This window comes from Empidonax traillii, unplaced genomic scaffold (genome assembly GCF_003031625.1).
Source record: "Empidonax traillii isolate 1590-97213 ecotype Southwest subspecies unplaced genomic scaffold, ASM303162v1 scaffold320:size708019, whole genome shotgun sequence".
Taxonomy (NCBI): Eukaryota; Metazoa; Chordata; class Aves; order Passeriformes; family Tyrannidae; genus Empidonax; species Empidonax traillii.
In genome coordinates this window covers 162,278-184,980 of record NW_020955513.1, presented here as the reverse complement: position 1 = coordinate 184,980, position 22,703 = coordinate 162,278, and the positions used below count along the sequence as shown (strand labels likewise).

The window sequence follows — 22,703 nt, the reverse complement described above, 5'->3', positions numbered from 1 at the left end:
GGCTCAGAGTCAGCAAAAGGGAAAAGAAAGCATAGAATCATAGATTCATAGAATGTGCTGAGTTGGAAGGCACCCATCAGGATCATCGAGTCCAACTCCTGGCCCTACACAGAACACCCCAAGAATGTGCCCCATGTGCCTGAAAGTGTCCAAATACTTGAATTCAGACAGGCTTGCTGCTGTGACCACTTCTCTGGGGAGCCTGTTCTAGTGCTCAACCATCCTCTGTGAAAAACCTTTTCCTGATATCTGACCTAAACCTCCCCTGACACAGCTTCATGTCGTTCCCTCAGGTGCTGTCACTGGTCACCAGGGAGAAGAGATCGATACCTGCCCCTCTGGTTCCCCTCATAAGGAAGTTGTAGGCTGCAATGAGGTTTCCCCTCAGTCTCCTCTTTTCCAGGCTGAACAGACCAAGTAATCTCAGCTGCTCCTCATAGGGCCTCCCCTTCAGACCCTTCACTGTCCTCGTGGCCCACCTTTGGATGCTCTCTAATAGCCTGATGTTTTTTTCATAAAGTCTGAGACCCAGGGCAAGGATAAGCACTGCAAGGTGAAGTTTCTTTTTCCATACAGGACCTTTGTGCAGGACACACCGTAGCCCAGCTAGCATGCCACTGCAATGTAGACCGAAGAAATTTGGGGGAAAGTGTATTTTTGCTTTCATCTCTCCCATCTTCCCAGGTGTACTTTCATCTCGCATGCTATTAATGCAGAGATGTAGCACCCTGTAGTAATTTTGAGTTAGTTTGTGTGCTTCACCATTTTTTGTCCTCATTTTTGTTACTGCAGGCATATGGCCTGCCTGAGTCGTGGGGGAGAATTGTCCTCCACTGACCTTACCTGGTGATCCAGGCAGGGATTTGCACCTTCTCACCTGAGCCATCTGGTTTCAGCAAGTGCCTCCAGTGGGGAGGTGAGAAACCGAGGCTGGCAGCCAGCCTCTCCCAGCCCCACCGCCTGCCTGAGCCCACAGATGGAAACAGCCCTGCTGCTGTTTGGGGTGCAAAATAGGGGTTGTAGCAATTTAAAATAGAAAAGGCTGTGAAATAGCTGCCGGCCTGTGCAATTTTGGGTTATTTCATTTTGTCTATGTTCTGTACAGCCTTTATGGTTTTTGATCTCATCGTAGTTCGTAAAGGTTTTCTATATTGTGGTTTTCTTTTAAATGTTTGGGAGGTCCATGCCCATCCTGAGTGCTTATAATAATTAAAAAAAAATAACAGTCATTATAAGAAAGTTGTGAAGTTGGAGATATGTCAGTTTCTGTTTTCTAAGAAGGGAAAACGTGACTTGTCAAATATAAATGATAAGTAAAAAAGTAAGATGGTAAGTGGCTACAAGTCAGAACTTGCAATATATTTTATGCCTGAAGTCTTGTGTTTTCACCAAAAGACAGCAAAAACATTTTATTTTCTATGAGCAGGCAGGTAACAAATTGTTTAGAGGTATATGCATTCAGGAGCATCTTCTTTAGCACCTAGAGCCTTTCTGTGTCTCCTACTCTCTAGGACTGGTAAAAATGCCAGTTCAAACAAAAACACTTCTTTGTCCTTTTCTGTGTTGTTTTGATTGCCAAAATCTGTCTTCATTTGAAAGAATTCAGGAAACTAAAGATGACCCATGTACTGGTGTAAGATAATGCACAGAAAATTAAAGCTCTAAAGCTTTCATGTTTGTTTGTTGTTTTAAGTTCTCTTTAATGTTCATCCATTCACTTTTCAATTCATATTTAAATTGTGCTTTCAAGTGAAAAATTGGTCGTATATTATTAAATGATGCAGATATTCCAGACACTACCTATCAAAGAGGTTGCCTCTCTAAGAGCTTTATTGGAGGGAGGAGTTGTCTTACGATCTTATTCGTTTTTCTCAGATAGAAATAGTTCAAAACTCAGTAGAATTAAAGCCTCTGGTAGATAATAAAAATAACAGTATTTATATTTAAATATAAATACTTATATATACTTAGCATATATGTAATGTGAATACTAAGCTGTAATTCACTATTCTTACTTAATGATAGATCAGTCTACACCTGAAAATGACAAAGATTATATTCAATTGCTTGCATGATACTATAATTATGGCCATAGAGCTGGTAGCAAACAAATAAATAGTGTGCTTTGCTTTACAAACAAAGGAGTTACAGCCTACAGTGTGACACTTCAAGATTAGGATTTAGAAGGCTCATACTTTCCTCATCTCTTCTCCTGACCTGTACATTTGCTTCAGTAAATCTCTTGCCTGTCTGTGAATAGAGGTGTTGCCGAAAATCTCAGATTATGTGAAGATAGCCAGGACAATTCTCAGTGATTTAACTGAGGAATCCTCAGCAATAGGAAGCTTCAGGACCTCACCTAGTTTCCAGAGAGCTGATTAACCAGAGTGTCATGCTCCCAGAAGAGGCTTCAGTATTTTGTGAAGTAGGTGTACTCTCTTGGCTCTTGTCACCTGTTATTGCCTGCTTTGTTTCCTAGAGACTGGATGTTCCAGCAAGTGTCTCTGGTTGGATATTTATGCAATGTCTGGGGCAACAGGCTCCTATCTGTCAGATTTTGCATACTATTACTGAGCTGAGTGAGGTAACAAGTGTAATGTAATTTCAGTGGCTGCAGCGATATCTCAGTTCTGACTCTGAAGACATCGCTGTCTGCTGCAAAGTGAGCTTAGGGATCAACCTTCAGGCAAAGTAATCTTCCTCAATGCACTTGACAAAATGAATAAAGGACTCAGTTATGATTAATGACTTTGACCCGAAGTTTCAAGTCGCTACTCAAATTTAGTCATGTAAAGTTGTGTTCTTGTTTCCATTTGAAAATTGCTTGAAAGTGAACATCATTCTTTTAATTCTCCATTTCAACATCTTAGAAAATGCAAAGTATGGATCCAAAACACTCCTGCTCACATCGCTGAGGTTATATTGTACTTCCAAGTGAGAGAGATTCAGTTTGAAATTAGGACATGCAAATTTAATTTTGTAGTAACTGCAAGTGACTTCACTGTTGGAGCTACTCTTTGAAGTCAATGGAGTTTTCTTCACTGTGGCTCAGAAAGCTGACCAACCAACAGGGGCTTCATTCAGCTGCCTGAGAACACAGGTGTCTCATGTTATTTCAAGTGATCCATGATGGCCTGTTAATGATGTCCCCAGTCAGCAGCCGCTTGCTCACTTCCCCACTAGCAGGATCGGAGAGAAAACTGGAGGGGTAAAAGCTAGAAAACTCGTGGGTTGAGATAAAGACAATTAATAGGGAAAAAAAAAAATCTGTGCACACAGGCAAAGCAAAACAAGGAATTCATTCAGTGCTTCCCACAGGCAGGCAGATATCCAGCCATTTACAGGAGAGCAAGGCCCTATCACGCATAATGGTGACTTGGGAAGACAAACACCATCACTCTAAACATCTTCCTTATTCTTCTCCCTACTTTATATACTGAGCATGATATCATATGGTATGGAATATCCCTGTGGTCAGCTGGGATCACCTGTCCCAACCAGGTCTCCTCCCAACTTCCCATGCACCCTCAATCTCCTTGGCATAATCTGTACAGAAAGCAGAAATGGCCTTGGCTCAGTGTTAGGACTGCTCAGCAATAACAAAAACGTCTCTATATTATCAATCCTATGTTCAGCCCAAGTCCAAAATACAGCTCCATACCAGCCACCATGAAGAATATGAGCTCTACCCCAGCCCAAACCAGCACATGTGCTTAGCCTGAGGTAGCTGCTTTAGAAGAGGAGGGTTCAGAGCCATGGCTGCTGTCTTCCTCAGTAAAATTTCACTTTTGTTTTGAATCTGAAAGAAGAGCCATCCCAGTAGAGCTACTTGGCCATTTTTCATCAAAACAGATTTCTCTGCCTTGTCTACAGGCATCCCAGCCACCTGTCTGGGGGCTGATGTGAAGACAAGATGGGGCTTCCCAGTCTCTCTGTGGACCTGTATTTTTTCTGAAATGTCTTTCCAGAAAAGTTGTTTTCAGAAGGAAAGGGAGATTCAGGTTTTGATACTCCTTGTGTTTGTTTGCCAGCTATCTCTCCTTCCGTTCTTTTCAGTACCTTGTGCCCAGGGAAACCGTCTCTTTTTACCAGAATAGTCATGAATTATTTGCATTATAAAAGCTCCTTTCCTTCCAAATTTTGGTATTTTTTTAGTGTGAAAGTTGCTTTGCATTCTTAATTCATTGAAGGTTCATCTTTTATTATATACTCACATCTTTGATTCAGAAATTATTTCTCTGTAGCCACAACATTGTCAGGAGAAAGGCTTCTCATTTTAAATGAGCCATTACTGTTTGTAGCTGGTATTCTTTCAAAGGCAAAATCTAAAGAATTTTATTATGGAGTGAATTTATTAAAGAATTCTCATTGCTGTGAACTGGGGATTGAAGGGAAATTAATTTGACAGTGCTGACTGGGTATCTAGGGAGAACTGTATATTCACTAAAATATCTCTATCTCTTTCTATTCTATTATCAAGGCAGAAATTGGGTAGAAAAAGAATAATAGCGAGATACATGAGAAAGAATAGGAGAGAGAAAGAACACAGATGGAAACCAGGGCTTTTGAGTGAAGGCAGAAATTGCTGAAAAGCTGTGCTGCCACACCTCTCTCGCAGCTTTGGCTTCCTAGGGACCTGACAGTTGGTCTGGCCATTGGTCACGCCAGGACATACAGTCACTTGCTGCAACCTTATTGATCAAAAGTGGCTAAACACATCTGTGCACCTGCGTCATAATTCCTTTTTAGCCTTTGTTTTCATACTCAGTGTTTCAATGGATTATTTTTTGTCTGAAATTCTCAAAGTAACAGTCACACTAGAAGGTCTAGATAGTGCACAAGTTACACAATTCACGCTGAGCGCACGTGGCCCATCTTCACCAGGAGGCTGAGACAGCAGCTGTTGTTATTTCAACTTTGGGTCTTACACCAGAAAGGGAGTTTTGAAATTATTTTGTAGGTTACAGATCATAGTAATGGCTGTGCACCCTTGAAACAGTTAATTTGTTTCTCTCAAGCTTGTTTGCTTGAATATTCATGGCAACATCATCCCAGCTACTTCTGATTCTGAAAGTTTTCAAACTATGCCATATTTCATGTTTGCCTTTGTTCTTGAGAGTCAAGCAGCGTGTTGAGGGTAACTGGGTGTCTATCCACTAATAGATTCCACCCTGCCACCAAGTAGATGAAAGACTTTGTTGTACCAAATAATAGTAATTTCATGTTCTCTTTGTTTTTGCTCATCCCCGCCATGTATATGCATGGTACTGTTCAGGAATCCCAGATGATGTTGTCTTTCCTGAAGGAAGAGAGAAAAGGAAGAAAACTGTGTATATACAGATTTTTTCCATCCAAAAGCAAGTCAATAAAATACCACCATTTTTTAAATATTGCCAGAAAAGTGAAGGAACACAGGCAAAAGTGCCTGAATACCAAAGCCCAGAAGATGGGCTGTTCAGTGTGTTCTGCATCTTCCTAGCTGGAACATGGGAAAACATGTGGCTAGCCAGAGACATGTCTTCTTGTTACCTGGCCAGGAAGGTCCATTTAGTCATTTAAAAAAAATGAGGCCACAGAGCAAACACCAGAAATCCCTGTATCAAAACCCCCAACACCTCCAAGCTAATTTAACTTATCAGCTCATGAGTAGATTTTCCATATGAACTGAAAAGTGCATGACCTAATGGATGGTACATGAAGTAGGACCAGCATTATAAAACCAATGTTGATGACTTCCTTCAGCAGTCTACCTAATGTTTCTGATTAGGGGTATTACGTTAATACTGCAGCACAAATTATATGGATAAAGGTGTTTTAACATGTTTTTCCTCAGCATTAAGTGATCTGCCAGAATACCAGACAGTCCTGACTGAATATCTCTCTGTTTGACCCCTTGTCCTGTCCCTCAAAACTCAACTGTGATATCAGTCACTGAGTTTGCCAGCTGCTTCCTGCTCTCTGTCCTCTTTGCCCAACCTTCTCTCCTACAATCCATCAAGATGGCAGCATCCTGAAGTCGTGAAATCAAGTACAGCTTTCTGATTGAATGGGGTGAGGCAAAGCTATTCTACAGTGGTCAATCCCCTGATAGCATTGCTTGTATCACTGGTTTTTTTTCAGTCATGCAGCCAACTCTGTCAACCAGTAAAATTTGAAGTATATCCATGCTGTCTATTCAAACTATTTGTCACAGTGTTTAGGACACCTAAAGAGGTTCTCACTGTTTGCTGGTAGTTACTGAAAGCAGTGCTGGGAAAATGAATGGATTACAGAGCTTATTAGAGATTGGATTAGAGAAGCTTATTAATTTTTTCTCCGGTCCAGTTTTCTGTGGTTTCTGGTGAACCATGTTGGCTACCCAGGACTCTGAACTATGAATTCAGGTGAAGGTGCAAGTGGATGAGCACTCGGAGTGTTCAGGAAAGTACCACAAAGCCATCATGTATAACTGATGCAGACACATGATTTCCAAAGAGTTAAGCTGTTGCTCCTGTTTTAGTCAAATGGAAAGGATGTGACATTTCACGGAGACATGGCTGTAGGGACTGACTGTTTTCAGCTAACACATTTTGCAAGCATTAGTGCCTAGTATTGACAAGATTATATGTCACTTAAAATTGCATTTAATCAAAATGCATTAACTAGCAAGTCCTAAAAAAAGCAAAACTAAAATACAAGCTCTCTTAGTATTTGTCCTAGTTCTCACTGAGCAGAATATTCCATTTCATACTGAGGAAAATTATTCTTCGTCAATGACTTATAATTGTTGAATTTTAAAAAAATAAGAGCTTCTGTAAAAAGAAAAAAAGCCTTTTCTTTGTGAATAGATTGCACCAAAATAATGTTATTTTGTGTATATAAACTGCATTTTGCTTAAATAAGCTGTCACATGCTATCTTTTGTCTCCTTCTTCCACAGCCTACACATATATTGAGCAAAGTAAAGATATGTAATTTCAATCAGACCCTTATTTACTGTTGAAGGCTGTGATAGGTGAAGACACCGGTTTTATTCCGAGCAAATTAAAATAAAAAGGGGGGTACTAACAAAAAAACTATTTCTGTATATTTACTAACTTCTAGGCGTACCGTGGAGTCTGTAAGGTGAAAGGTCCTGTCTGGATCTAACACCAGGGAATCTTTTGCGGCCGGGAACAGGGAACAAATTATAAATGAAAATATATTTCTCTGTGCCATGTGGATACAGAGAAAGGCCCTCAGTGTGGGGATGATGCAAGACCCCTCCTGTACAAGCCCAGGGGAGATATGTGACAACCAACCAGGGGGTAACATCCACCTCCAAAGCAGGGGAATTACCTTTTAAGGCAACAAACGGACAATGAATGAATATTCAACAACTGATATCGAGAGGGTACAAAAAGCCCGGTTTTCAAACAAGTTTTGCGTGTCTCGGGCAGGGCGCTGACCCCCCCGACCACCCAGCGCTGTTTGCTTTATTATCGCTTGCTTAATAAATTTATCAACTTTTAATTGGAACTGAGTTGTCTAAATTCTTAAACTAACCTATAACAAAGGCAAACATATAGTTAATTGCAAAAAAAAGTAATAGATGTGACCAATACTGCAACAAGAAAAAGGAATTACAGATTCAGACTTTCATTAGGAAGAAGTTAAGTGAAATCTGTTTTACTCAGATATGACAAAGGCATTAATTACAGTTCCTTTGGTACTAATAATATAATGGTTTCTAAACAGAAGTCCACTTTAAATAAATTCAGCACCAGTAAGTTGGAAGCTGAAGAGTAAAGAAGCATTTTGTAATTTATAGGAATCCCTTTTCTCTCAGGACAAGTCCAGTCAATCAATGAAAAAGACGTTACTGATCCTACATGTGTGTATATTACTCTCTTACTGTTAATTGGTTTGGTTTTTTCTTTATTCTGGAAATGTGTAGGCAATCCTCCCCTATGATTTGAACTATAATTATTACTCCCTGTCTACCTGCAACTTTTGGTAAATATTTCACTGTCCCAAAGTTGAGAACACATTCCTGTTTGTGTAGAGCAGCATGACAAACATCCTGGGGTTTTGTAGATCAAGATATTTGTCCATTGGCTGGTGATTTCTCTGGCCCTTTATCAGGTGCTCTTCTTCCTAGAAAGCCATTGGAATCAAAGGATGAGTCAGATGTGTTGTTTTGACCGTAGTCTTCTGCTTGTGGTGGTTTTGTTTTCCAAGGGCTTTATGGTTCCTCCTCATCTTTTGATGGGCTACCACGTGATAAAAGAAAAGCTATGTGGCCCCCAGAAAAGCTGGCAACCAGCAGTAAGGCTGCTTCTGCTAGAAAAATCTGTCCTGCTCCTTGTCCACATACTCATTAACTGCTCCAGTGGTTGCAACCTACTACCGACCTCTGTCTTCCCAAGAGGTCCTTGGGCACTGGTACACAGACAGGATGTCTGCATGTGTTTGTGTGTCTTTGTTTATTGCAGTTGATCTGTGGGTGTGTAATAGACCCAACACTTTCTCAGAAAGAGTCTGACTGTGTGCGGGCAGGTGAACGTACAGTAATTTCATAATAGGTGTGGACAAGATCCAGAGGTGGATCCACAACATGTGCTTTACCTCCAGCCTCTCGAAACAAGTAGGTCAACCTGGAAGACCAGGGCAATCCTTATTCAGGGTTTCCTTTTTGCTTTCATTAAAACAGAAAACATGCCAAAACAATGAAGAGAATCTAAAGTAAATGAACATTAAAACTTTCAACATTAATTAGGCAAACAGAAGATTAATCCTACACATGCAGCTCACTCCCTGTTGCAATGGAAAGATTGTTTTTCCTTAACACATTTCTATAACATCTAGAATCCTAGAGTCATAGAATATCTTGCATTGAAAAAGACTTTACAGACCATCTAGTTTTATCGATATTGGCATTTGTGCTTGTTTATGCTGGAGAGCTGTTGAACTCAGGAACATAACGTCTGGTCAACCATTGCATGAGGCAACGGTTTGTCTGTGTCATTAATTTTCTTAAGCAGAGCACAGCAGTATGTAAAAAACTTTTTGGTTTCTCTCTGTCTTCCAGAATAAGTTGTATAAAATATGAATGCTCTGATTCATCATTGTTCTGCTGCTTTACAATATTAAGTTATTTTGTATTGCATCGTAGTTGATCATTATAGGAGCCACATTGTGAGCACCTGGATTCTATCCCAATCCCACAAAGAATTGTGCATGCCCATACTTTTATGTTATTTACATAATGTACTGAATGTGAATAGCACTACTTTTGTTAAGATAAAGAAGAGTGAAGTAGTAGTATAGTACTAAACTAAAGTAAATAAGCACTTTGTGTTTCTGGACAGAATCTCATAGTACAGTCACCTTCTTAAAAAATACAAACATTACAAAAAGCTTCCAACTGGTTAGGTTTGTTTGTTTGTTTGTTTTTTAAGGCACTGTGTAACCTATTCACTGCTTTCTCGTTCATCAAGTGAGTTCTTCAGGAAAAGACATCCTGTCAGGTGCTGCAGACAAAGCTATGAGTAGCAACAATACTGTTAATGCCTCAAATAACGACTGAAAGGATTTCAAAATTATACATTATTATCTAGCAGGCATTGATCATAATTACATCACTGATAAAGGCAAAGTATGTCAAATGTTGTGATTTAAATATGCCCTTCCTTTAGAATAAAAAATGCCATGGAAACAATTTCAATAGTAGCTGTGTGATCCTTCTGAATGCAAAATGTAAATGTTTTGCATATCCTCAGGATGAAAGGAGTTATCACTCAAAGCTATTCACTTATTAATTTTCATTTAATAGTCATGGTATATCAGACATTGTAGATTGTTCACCATTTTGCTTTATGACACTGCAGAACCCTGATAACTATGCTCTGTGTAAAATTTAATTCGCTGGCTTACCTGCCTGCTTGGATTGAACTTCGGAATCTTAATTTGTTCATGGTTTCCATGATCCTTTGCTCATGTCCTATTGTTGTTACAATGAACCATTGCACATACAGCATAGCCTTCATCTTCTTGCAGCAGAGCACAGACCCTTTCATCCTTGCAAAGTGAATAATTATACTAGGATTTTAATATTTGTGCTTGCTTTTGCATTTGTTAGCTCTAACTGTGAAAACTTAATCAATTATTTTGTATGCTCCATCTGACTAGCCCTTGAAAAAATGGACCAGAGTTTTCCACATATCTGTTCTGTGGCTTGAAGCTATCTCAAAATAGCACTGTTGTAGAAATGGATTCTACTTTGCCAATTGAATAGTGACTTTTTTATCTTTACAAGGTCCCCATTTGCATAAGGACCACAAGTGAGATGCAAAACTACGGAGGATGTTTGTCACTGATAAGGTCCTATGGTGTAATGTAATTCTTCTGTTGTACCTGCCTAACTTGAATTTGGGTTTTTTGTTTCTGCAGACTCCAGAGGAAGGAGCCTCTACAAGCATCTATGCAGCAGTATCGCCTGAGATGGAAGGAGCTGGTGGCTGCTACCTTTACAATGAGGAAAGGACAAAATCGGCTGACATAGCATATGATGAGGAGCTGCAGAGAAGGCTCTGGACAGAAAGCTGCAAGATGGTTGGGATTTCTGATGAAGCCAGCAGACTTCCCTAGAAGAAGCCACTTTCAGCTAGGTAAATGAAATGCATTGAAAAGCATCTTAGGTGAATCCTTGCAGCATCAGTCATCATCCTGGAAATCACTGTTCAGTCCCAAAGGCAAACATGAACAGCTCTGTTCTTCACTTGAACCCCTAGTCTGCTAGGGTGTGAGGGGAGTATTCCCACAGAAAGATGTAGTGGTTGGTTTTAAATCTAACCATCAGTTTTGTAAATCATTATGTTTCAGTCCGTGATTAAAATACTGTCTTTAACCTTGCGCTGAGTTGAGTTTTCATTTCTCTGTTCTACAAAAAAACACTTTCTCTGGTGAGCATGTTTTGTCTGGAACTTAAGCCACCTTTGTAAATATAAGCTACTCTTTTAAATCAGTTTTAAAAGTTGAAGCTTGATTTCCTTAAGCTTCGTTAATCTTTAAGACACTTTATAATGAATGTCAGCTCGCTTTAATGCGGAAATTTGGCATTCGTGATCATGATGTTGTTTCTATCATAAGGTTAGTTTTATATGTCAGCTTTTATCCAGAGGTATTAACTGAAGGTCAGAACCAAAAAAAAAGTAAATAAATAAGGTCTTCTTCAAACAGGATATTGAATTTGCTTCTTTCCAGTTCAAGTTCATCTCTCCTTTAAAGGTGAGGAAGGGATCAAACATAATAATGGCAACGCTGGCTTTGACAGAGGATGCAGTTGGCCTATTCGCTTATTAGTGGGCTAAGATTACTTCTCTCCTCTTCTCTTGAACCCGTGTAAACTTGCATCCACAACTTCTTTCATTTTCTTTGAGAATGAGATTCACTCATGTACTTTTGCATGAAGGATCACCTCGTTTTGTTGGTTTTGAACCTAGTTCATATGAGTTTCAAAACTAGAGTTCATGGTTTGGAAGACAGCAATTAATGCCAGCCCACTTTTTCCTATTTTGCTAAGAGTTTTGGAGATGTACAATGTGTCTTTCCTAAACTGTGTCTTTGCCATGCTAAAAAGTAGCCCCTTCCTACTCATTCAACTTACACAGCACCTAGAGGGTATTTTCCCTTTTGTTGTGTATTTCTTTCCTAAAATTTCCTAACAGCTATTTTATTTTTAAGTTTATTTGACTGTCTCTGAGTGTGGATCTGACAATTTTGTGAAGCTATTTCTGGTAAACCCTAGGATTTCTTCCCTCAGTGAGATAGTGGTCAGTTCATATGCTGTCAGTTTTGAAAACACTTCAGTGTCTACAGCTCAGGGATCTCTACTTATGTCTAACAAAGTGAATCTTTAGGAATGATGTTCACATTCATGGAGTAAAAAACAAAACAGACATGGGGCAATCTAAAGATAGCCTGAGTTTGTACAAGCTCAAACATCTAGAAATAAAAAAATGGATTGAAGATAGAAACATTTTAATAGAAATGACGGTAAACCATGAGAATAATTTGGATAGAAACTTCCCCTGAAAGTTTAAGTCAAGATTATAAGTCTCACAAAAACATCTATAAGTCTCCATGGAGACCTGACAGCAACCTCATGGTACTTATAGGGGGTCTACAGGAAAGATGGAGAGGGACTCAGGGAATTTAGTGATGCAATGAGTGGCAATGGTTCTAAACTGATAGAGAGAAGATTTAGATTAGACATTAGGAAGAAATACTTCACCGTGAGGGTGCTGAAGCACTGGAACATGTCACCCAGAGGAATTGTGGATGCCCCATCCCTGGAAGTGTTCAAAACCGGATGGTGCTTTGAACAACCTTGTCTATTGGAAGCTGTCCCTGCCCATGTCAAGGGAGTTAGAAACAGATGGTCTTTAAGGTTCATTCTGACCCAAACCATTCTGTGATTCTCTGATCTCTCCTCAGTGAAAGAATCTTTTGAAGCAGGGAAAATTTCCCTGCACCTAGGGAACCTGAACTTTTACTGTTATTGGAGTAAGCTGTACTCTACTCCCATCTTGTTGATTTTAGGTGTCATCTAAAAAAGAAGCATAATCATATAAATGTCCTTGCATTTCCCTTTTTAAGATATACACAGCAAAAGAGACTAATAGGTGTACGTAAACCTTGTATTCACTTTGCAGCACTGGAAATCACTGCATGACAGAACCAAATGCAAACACAGTGTTGTGCTCTCATTTGCAGCAGACTAGAAACAATATGAACATGTTTGTATGCACTCAACCCTGGGCTAATATCCCCTTTGGGCTTTTTAGCTCGAACTTGGTGCTTCGCTGCAAGTGACCTTACCTCCAGTCTTTGGTTCAGAGGAAGATCACATCTAACTGAAAGTAATCATACCAATAAGTCCAGAGACTAGCAAGGAGATTCAGAGACAAAAAATAATAATAATAATTAGTATGAATAAAGAAAAGCATCTGGGAACAAAAGTGATAAACAAATTCCCCTCAGCATTAAGCCATGCATGATCTATTCCTAGCTTCTCAGAGTCAGTATATACAAGGCTTAGCACCAGGAAATTTATCACTCAGTCACTATAGCACTTTCTCTTTATGACTGGTTGACTTTTTTTTGGTAAGTGAATGTAGCGCTTTGTGAAATGTGCCAGACTGACACTCTGGGAACTAAATTCCTCTGTTTATTCACGGATCATGCACAGGATGCAGTAAGCCTGCTAGACAGCCAACATTTTGATGTTGCCATAGCATTCCCACGGAACATCATTGCTGCTAGAAGTGTGTTCAGGATTACTCAAAGTAGATGGGACCAAGTTACCATCAATTTTTAACTCTCCTGAAGCTCCACAATATTTGCACAAGTAATTTCAAGTGGCATAGGGATTGGTAAAAGAGCAAACAGTAAAGAGAGCTAGTCATACTTTCATGTGATCTGAACCAGTTTTTTAACAGTCTCAGACAAATAAAATTTATTTTAAACAACACCGAGAACATGGTTTGTGAGAACCAAGAACACAGATTGTGCCTGTGTGAGGGGAGAAAAATAAATGTCTTAAAACCAAGGATTTCTAGAGCAGTGCAATTCCGTGGAGATACAGTTGAGCTAGTTGCAAAAGAGTTATTTCAGGAACTAAGAACAGAAAACTGTGTCAGCTTTGCAACCTCACATAGGCACATGAGTTTGTCTGGAGCAAAACCCAGAAGGGTTATAAAGTGCTGTGTGTCACTGGGGTATCACTCACCAGCAATACTCCTGCAAAAATACAAAATAATTCTTAACATATCTACTGAGGGAAAAAATAGCATGTAAAAACATGTGAAAAGCATGTGAGAAGAATGGCAATGATTTTACTTCTGCACAGAGAAATGGCTAGAGCTGATTTAATTTTCACATTTCAAGGTCATGGAATTTCTGGAGATCTGAGAAATACCTTGTTTCACTTCACTGAATACATGGCTGAGAGGTGGCTTATGCCTTTGCTGTAGCTGCATATGTATTGAAAAAATACCTGGAAGCTTTTTAACCCTGTAAAGAAAGGCAAAACAAGCTCCAGTAATTGTAAATTGAAGGTAGACAAATTAACCTTCCAACAAGAAAACATATTGTGTCTCTGTGAGAGTAATTTCCTATCAGAATGTGTAGATTTGGTATCTGAAAATAATGAAAAGATGCCTCTGAAATTATACCTGGCAAGGAGACCAGGTAGGCTCCTAAGCAAAGTAGGCCAGTCATGGTGAAGTCATACTTAGGTTCTCCCTCACGTCCACACTGACAGCACTTATTTTGATAAGTATGAATGACCTATTCCTCACAGCTTCCAAAATGGATATTTCCCTGCCGGTACTCCGCCTAGTCTAATGTTTACATCAAAAATCTAGGTATCTCTGCCTTGCCACAAAAGCCACACAAAATCTATGGTTCAGTTCAAATCTGAGATCAACAGAAACATCCACTAAGTACCAAGATGGTCTGGTTCTATTGCCTTTTTTGTCAGAATGAAATAATTTCAAAACAATATTTATTTTTTTCCTTTTAAAAAAATTACTAAAAAAAAAAGGACCAAGAAAAGATGAATGCTGTTATGAAAGATAGTTCAAATGAATATCATAGATCTTACTGGAATGAATACAGTTATCTAGAACTTGATAAGAGTGTTGTTTATACAATGAAGTTACACAGGAAATAAATAATGTACTGACAAAGGCCTTTAAGTTTCTTGGAAAAAAATGATAATTTCCTCAAAAATTAACTAGTTTATTTATAAACTGTGGGAAATTAGCTGTTTACTGAAAGAGTAAGTGCTTTAATTTGTTTGTGAATACATTGTTATTCACACATAATGCAGTAGCTACATTCTTGCTTCCAGCTCAGAACTGGTTTTGAGCCCTAAATGTGAAACCACTAGACACACTTCTGCAGTGTTATTTTATAAATTTTTAAAGTTCATAGTTCACCTTTTGCACAACTGTCAATTTCTTTAGTACACAGAGAGACTTGATATAGCATAGAAACAAAGGACTTTGTTACTTAACATCAGGCTTGCTACTGCCTCTTCCAAATACACAGTAGTTTTAGCCCTAAATATAACAATACATGGCAGATATTGAAATGCTCATCCTAAATAAATTTTCTACATGCAAGCTTTGGCTCTTGTACAGTTCCAGTGTTAGACTGACCTTGCTCATTCTATGACATGGTTTCTGCTCCAGCTGCCTCTATGGAGAGACAAAATTGGATTCCAGTGAAGTTAACATGAAATCTGTCACAAATAAGATAAAACCCTCATGATTTTAAGAGTATGAAGGCTGAGGATGCTGACCAACCTGCAATAACTGAAGAACTCAGTGCAAAATGTATATTGTACAACACCAGGCCAGGCAAGATGGGTAAGCCACAAACAATTTCTTGAAGGTAATTTTCTTCCTTTTTAAAACAAATCCACTGTGTTTTGGCAATCCACTGTGGTAACACTGAAGAAAGGTAACAAGAAGGAAACAGACCAGTGGGCAAAGAGAGCTGTTTTCAAATACATGCAGCTATTGGCCTCCATACTGTACAGATCAACCCTTGCTGGCTTTTCTCCCTGTGGAAAAGGACCTTAGCCACTAATCCCTTTCACACAGGCAAAATGTAGCAGTGACCATCATTTATTTAGATGAACACTGTCTAGATTGAAACCAACCACCTTAAAGTGGAAGACTTCCTAACCTCAGATAAGCAAGAAAAGGGCCCAAAACCAGTCTATGGCACTTTCTGAGTGGTATTTAACCTGGTCATGTCTTCACAGGCAGAATGCAAGACACATTAAGATGGTAAGCAGACTTATGTCCTTTCCAGAGAATACAAATCAACAAAGATGGCCTTCCACTCTATCTTGGCATTGCCTGAACTCCCAAAATGAGCTCAAGTAATATCACTGTTTGCAAGCAAGTAGATCCATTTAAACTATAATTTTTCTTCCGTTTTCTGAAAGTAGAAACAGAATTTCTTTCAGCTTGCTGACATTTATGGAATTCATTATTTAGTCCATATTGATCTGCATACATTCAAGATGTCTGATGCATCACAGGCTTTTTTAAAAATACTGAAGGAAAAAAACAAATTCCTTTTCAAGAAATACAGGATAGCTAAGGGCCAAATTCTACATTCTTTCTTTTTCTCAGGGAAAACTTCCATTGAAGACAATGTTCGTTTTTACAAGAAAAGTAAGGACATGCTTAAGAAAGTTAATGTGAAATATTTCCTCTGAACTTTTCCCTTAACTACATTTTACAGCTCTGCTGAAGTTAATGAGACATCCCAGAATCACTGTACAAAGACACGTAACTTAATAGCAGAAGAAGCTATAAAAACTTTGTATCATTTAAATTTGATAATGCCTCAGAACATTATCTCTGGAGTGAAAGTGCCTTCATGGTTCTACTGATATATTAAAGCCCTCTCTTTGTCTCAAAGAGATTCATCTAAAAAAATGTGCAACCTAAAAATTCCACTGATGGGGTATATTGAGAAAAGAGAGTAGCATTCATCTCACTTAAAATAAATAATCTAAAACCAGGATAGCTAGTCTAAGCCTGTGCTCAGTGAGTGTAATATCTCTATGGGACAATTACTCTGACCTATTTGAGTGTGAAATGAGACACGAACAAGACAAAGATCAGCTAACCTTGATTTGAACTGGATCATCTCTTCTAGATAGCTATCAGCCCTTGTTTAAAATTTTCCAGTGAAACATAGCTCCTAGATATGTTCTTTCCAGCCACAGATTGCTCTCAGCTTAAAAAACACAAGCTTTATTTCACTTTTGGAGTAGGTTTTCAGCTCCCAGCCATTTGATCCAGTTACACCTTCATCTGCTGGGCTGAAGAACCTGTGTTTTTATCCTGGTGGAGATGGGCAGGCAGGGAAGAAGTCATCTCTTGGCATATTTTTGATAAACTAGCTTGATCAAGCTCTTTGAATTTTTCATTAGAAATCATGTTTTACATCTTGCAACCATTTTCTTCTCTCTCTGTGAATCTCATCTGTTTTTTCAACTTCCCTCCTGCTTTTGAGATTGTAACAACTCATTTTGATATACACAGGTAATATAACCTCACTAGTCAGCTTACTTTTTCTGTTCCTATGCCCCAAGCCCATATGGATCATCTTCCCTAAGCATCATAGAGAAATTCATTCAGATTTGGAGAGTCTATAAACCTTTTTTCAGACACACAAAATTGTGTCCCATAAATACAGCCCACTTGATTGTTTTAAGATGTATAATCTAACAGAACTCTTAATGCTTCTTTTATTGTGATTTATTTCCACCATTAAAGCCCTAAATCTGCAGTAAAGAGTGCTTGAGAAAATTTTGGGACTGTTGAGTCAGAAGGTGCAATAGGGACCGAGAGTCAGAGCACTGACGCCATGAAAACATGCCATAGTTTAGCAGCATAGATAAAATAGTACACAGTGACTTGCCTTATCTGGAACATAACAAATTTCACCACATCAGTAATTTCCTTTGTTTCATAAATGATTTCTATTATTTATCACCCTGACAGAATCTCCCAGAAGATGTTTCTTTCACATCCCAGCCAGGACTACCAGGATAAATGCATAGTGCTCTACACCTCTGAGGTGAAAAGGTCCTCCAGCAACTACACAGTACTTCAGCACAGTGCTGGAGCTTCAGCAGCTTGGCTACAAACCTTGGCTTTAACAGTGGTTGAGAAAAGCAGATTCGGCTCTTGGAGATTTTTCTTTCATCTAATACTAAGTCTTTATTTTTAACCTCTCTTTTCCTGTCATATGTGACTTCCCTACATAACCCTATGTGCAGGTGGGAGACTTCTCCCAAAGCTGATGGAAACAAGTTTTGTTTCACACACTCACTTGGCACAGCAGTTGCGATCACAGTATTGTAACTCCCTCTTGCCCTGCTGTGTCCTATTCCTGGACACTGAATTCAAGCTGAAAATTCACAGCTTCTCTGTTTATTAGTAGGATAACGATTACCATCTGCTTTACGGAACTCTTAGCCACATTTCATACCACATTTACTTGATACGCAATTGCTGCTGCTGCATTTATCACTCGTCTCCTTGTAGAGCAGAAAGCATTTTATCACCAGATCCTTCTCCAGGAAATACTGAAAAGTGCAGCTCTCATTCTGCATCTGAACAAAAACCCAGTATGGGGGTATTTCCTGCATAACACAGGTTCTGAATTATTTCTCTTGGAAAACTGAAACTGTCTAATCCAAAGCTTTAATTTATATAACATTCAAAAGTCAATGGTAATATTAATATTAAAATCTTTCAAATTATACTCAAGTTGGAAGTGAACTGGATCAGTATGGCTGTGTTTCTCATATTACTTTGTTTAAATTGTGCAACATTTTGCAGTGAAGTTATTTCTTCAAGCTCAGGGAACAGGCCTTTAGTGAAAGACCTGTCTTTTATTCTGCTCTAAAAATTAAATTCTATATCTTTAGCAATTGTACTTTGAAGACATTTTTTTCTTTTGACTACTCTGACTTGATGACTTGAACTATGAGAGAGGATTCATTAAACAGAAATTTTCCTTCCAAATCACACTGGGACCCGTGAAGAGCCCTGAAAGGAAGATACAAAACTTATGCCTGATTTTTTATCTCCTCTCCCTCAACTTGTTTAATCTACGAAGGCTGCATAAAAACAGGAGAGGAAAATTAGCAGCAATGTGCTCCCATTTGAAAAGGGCAAAAAAGAAAAAGAAGATATCCAAATCTTAATTGAAGTACTTCATATACCTGATGTGTTCATCAGGATTTTTTTAGATTGAATATTAGAAAAAATATCCTCATAGAAAAGATTGTCAAGCATTGGAACAGGCTGCCATGGGAAAGTGGCAGTGTGAGGCTATCCTTGGATTTATTTAAAAGACTTGTAGATGTGGCACTTAGGGACATAGTTTAGTGCTGGACTTGACAGGATAAGGTTTGTGGTTGGACTTAATGAATCTAGAGGTCTTATCCAACCTAAATGATTCCATGACTCTATATCTCAATTTTGAGTATGTTCTTGAAGATTTGCTCTCAGGGTCACAGAACTTGGGAAATTTGGTCCCATCTGTTAGGGGGTATGACTTAAAATGGAAGATTCTCAGCTTCTGTGCTTTTTCAACCTTTGTTTCACTGTAGCTGGAAAAACAAAGTTGCTGCTGTTTTCAGTACAGCTGAAAAGGTCAAATTCTGGGTGTTGCTCTTTTTTACGATGTCAACCTCTTTATTTGTTGACAAATACACGTGGAATAATTGCTTTGTTTTGTTTTTTTTTCAAAGACCTTCAGATCTGGAGGGCGCACACAGTTATCTGAGCAACAACCTTCAAACATGATTATCTTCAAAGCAGTTTTATGAATGTTTTGATCCTACAAATACTTTTCTGTCCTGCGTTCTTCTAAAGCCAATGAAAGGGTCTGGAGAATAGGCTAGACTGAATTTGAAATCTCTTCCTAGCCCTAATTCTCCTGAGGGCAGATGTTTTGGGACTCTGCAGTTAGTTTAGCCATCACGTCCATTCAGCAAAGCATATTAGCATGTGCTTGAGCATATTCTGATAAATAAATTTCTTTTAAGCATATGCTCAAATTTCAGCATGTTCTTTACTAACTTGAGGCTACAGTTTGTTGTGCTACGGATGTGGGACAGGTCACAAAAAGGGTTTGAAACCACACCCAATAAGGATAACACACAGCACAAGTTGAAGGGATAATATTTCTCTGTAATAAAGACCAAGCCAAATGATCTTCACGTTTGAAAGTTTGTCATAAACACCAACACTAAACCAAAATAATTTTAAACTTTAAGCCTTTTAGTTAAATTGATTTCAATCAGAAAATCGCTGTCTGCATGAGAAAAATAATACAGAAAAAATATTCAGAGAAAAATAATGCAGACGTTAACATGTATTTTTAAAATAGAAAACTAAAACTAAGCCTGTATTGCTGAACAAATGGGTATATACCTTAAGTTCAAACCATATATCGGAGCTCACTAAGGACAAGCGGCATAGAGTTTTGAGAGAAGGCATCGGAAAGTGATCCCACTATCACAGTATTATAAATACAGTAACTGTTATTTGCAAGTATTTGATTATGTACAGTGCTACAAAACAATTCAAAGCCCTGAACTGTGCAGGAACATAAACTGAAGTGGTAACCACATGTCAGTGTAAAATTTTTTATTTCATGACTGGAAAAGAGAGAAATTCAGAACCACTTGGATTTCATATGTTCAAAAGCAGTTGATTTGCTGAATACAGATGAACCCTTGCACTTCCTCCTATTTTTCTTGTGTCATCTTTCATTTTTAATAAGTCTTTTGTTAGTCAGATGTGATAAAAAGCTTTCGATCAACCCTCTTGAGGCAAAATCCAAAACTGGGGAAAACTAAGAAAGATTAATTTGTTTAGTTTCTCTAAACATTGCCAAGAGCCTCCAGCTGGCAGGATAGAAAAAAGTGTCTCTCCCAATTGTGAATTGCCAGTTCTAAAATGGCACAGAAGCAGCTTTCCACCCTGACTACCTGCAGCTGGCTTGCCTTCCACCTCCTCTGTGCCAGGGAAAATAGTAGCTGCCTCTTGCCACCTCTTCCATCTACCTTCTCCAAAATGCATACCTAGCTATGAAACACAGTTAATATTACTTGTGTATTTGAGATGAGCTTGTACGATAGCAGTTGGGCTCACAAACAGGAGCATGGTGAAGTACATATCATTCTCCAGACCAGCTCGTATGGCTGTGGGGAGAAAGGAGTAGGCTTGCAGCTCATAAAACCTTCAATGGGTCTAAACAAATACAAATACTGATCTTGAGACTAATTGTTCTCAGTTTAACTTCATTATGTTAATCAGTTAGGTAGATCAAGAGAAAGCTTGACTGACAGCTATGGGCCTGAAGATCTTTTCTTGGCAGAAGGAAATGAGCTTTCAATCCTGAGAAATGGAGATGGTTGTGCAGAGCAAACCAAGGCATGGGATACGTTTTCATGTGCTTTAAGTGACCTGAATGTTGCTCACGATGAAACAGAAATTAAGGAGTGCTGCTCTGCAGGTGTTAAAAAAATTGATGAGGCTGATGGGGTGAGATGTGGGTAATGTACTGCACGAGTGCTCTTAGTAACAATGGAAGTAACTACAAGCTTAACATAAACATGGGCTGAGATGATACTCCAGACAGGGAGAGGCAGCAGGGCTGGCACCTCTCTGCTGCAGGTGAGTGCACGTTTGGGAGGCTGCAGAGGTTCAGGCTTACTGCTTTGTTCTTCTCCTGTATTTTTGTTATACTGCAACCTGGCAGAGCTTCAGTGCTGGCTGTGAAAGGGGAGACTGCCTGCCCAGAGCAGCTAATCCTTCACTGCTTGTGCTATGCTCCTGGAAATAGGGAGATTAATCGTAATAGGGAGGGGAACTCAGTCCCCTAGCCCCAAAGAGGCAGTGAGCTTGGTATTTTATTAACAAATCAGTCCCAGTGCCTGTTGTGGGGGTCCAAACCTTACAAGAGAATCTTAGAAGAGCTCAGAGTACAGAATATAGTTCAGACTGTAGAAGATTCAAGCATGGATCTGCCTAATTCCTGGGTAAGAGAGTTCATATAGGAGCAAAGCATCAACTGTGAAAAGGAGAAGGTCCTTGTCATGCACATTAGCAGATTTCTGTGTGCCTGAGGAAATCCCAGGGGAGAGAGGGAGGCTTCTGGTGAGTTAAATTGCTCCTAAAATCAGGCAAGTCCCTAGCAGGAGTATTTTTGGTGGGACATTTAGATAATATGGTTTTCATCCCTGTCTTGTTTTAGAGGCTTTGGTTGGTTGGTTGGTTTTCACCAGGGCACAGTGCTGGAGCAGCCAGATCTGAGATATTTTGCTCACCGATGGGAAAGAAGTGCGGGGCAGTGCCTGGTAGAGGGCTGAAGGGTACCTACCTGCTTTGGGTATCCAAAATCCTCCTCACTCAGAACACGAAAAGGAACAGCAGGAGACACCAGGAGCAATCTAACCTGACAGAAACATCACTGGAAAAAACCATGAAATTAGTACAAAAGCCAAACTGTTGCAAGGGATGGCCATTGCACTCTTTTCTGTGCTTGTTTTCCTTCCCTCTTTCCTCCAACAGAACACAGGTAATTGCTAACAGCATCCGTGTTAGGTAAGACCCAGATGTTACGTATCTAAACACATCCCAAATGCAATGGGTACAGGAGTCTCTCTTTAAAACAGCCTATTTCTCTCTAGAGAAAATGTAGCTCTCATCTATAAATATCATGGGAAAAAGGACTCTTTAAGCTGAAAGACAGTGGTGGTGGCACAAAGAGTAATAATTCAGTGATAAATAAATTAGGCTGAAGAGCAATAGGCATTTTCTTACTATCTGGGTTTTTGTCCCAGGAATAGTTTTAACAGAGTTAGGGGGATTAAAGAAATGGAAGTATTTACAAAACTGGATTCCCATTAGAGTAGGAGTGGATAAGTACACAGGAGTGGACCTAAGCTTGATGATACGAGTAGCTTCTTGCAAACCTGAATTCCTTGACAGATTTAACACCCCACTTTCTAGAGAATGGAATTTGCACTGTGGTGAATGCTGGTCACTTATGAAAATTGTTGAAGGATTTTTAGGAGTGACAGCCCTGGGCAAGCCTGCCACTAGCAAAGACTTCTTACATGGACTTGAA

General features: G+C 39.1%; 1 protein-coding gene across 2 annotated transcripts in view; it reads left to right on the top strand.

Annotated features, from left to right (window-relative positions):
• Positions 1 to 10,871, top strand: part of DHRSX (dehydrogenase/reductase X-linked) — a 206,842-nt gene extending 195,971 nt beyond the window's left edge. For both annotated transcript variants that reach the window (XM_027891383.1, XM_027891382.1), the window contains one exon: positions 10,410 to 10,871. In XM_027891383.1, coding sequence (XP_027747184.1) covers positions 10,410 to 10,607 — 198 coding nt within the window. In that variant the 3' untranslated portion in view covers positions 10,608 to 10,871. The remainder of the gene's footprint in view (positions 1 to 10,409) is intronic.
• Positions 10,872 to 22,703: the final 11,832 nt, after the last annotated feature.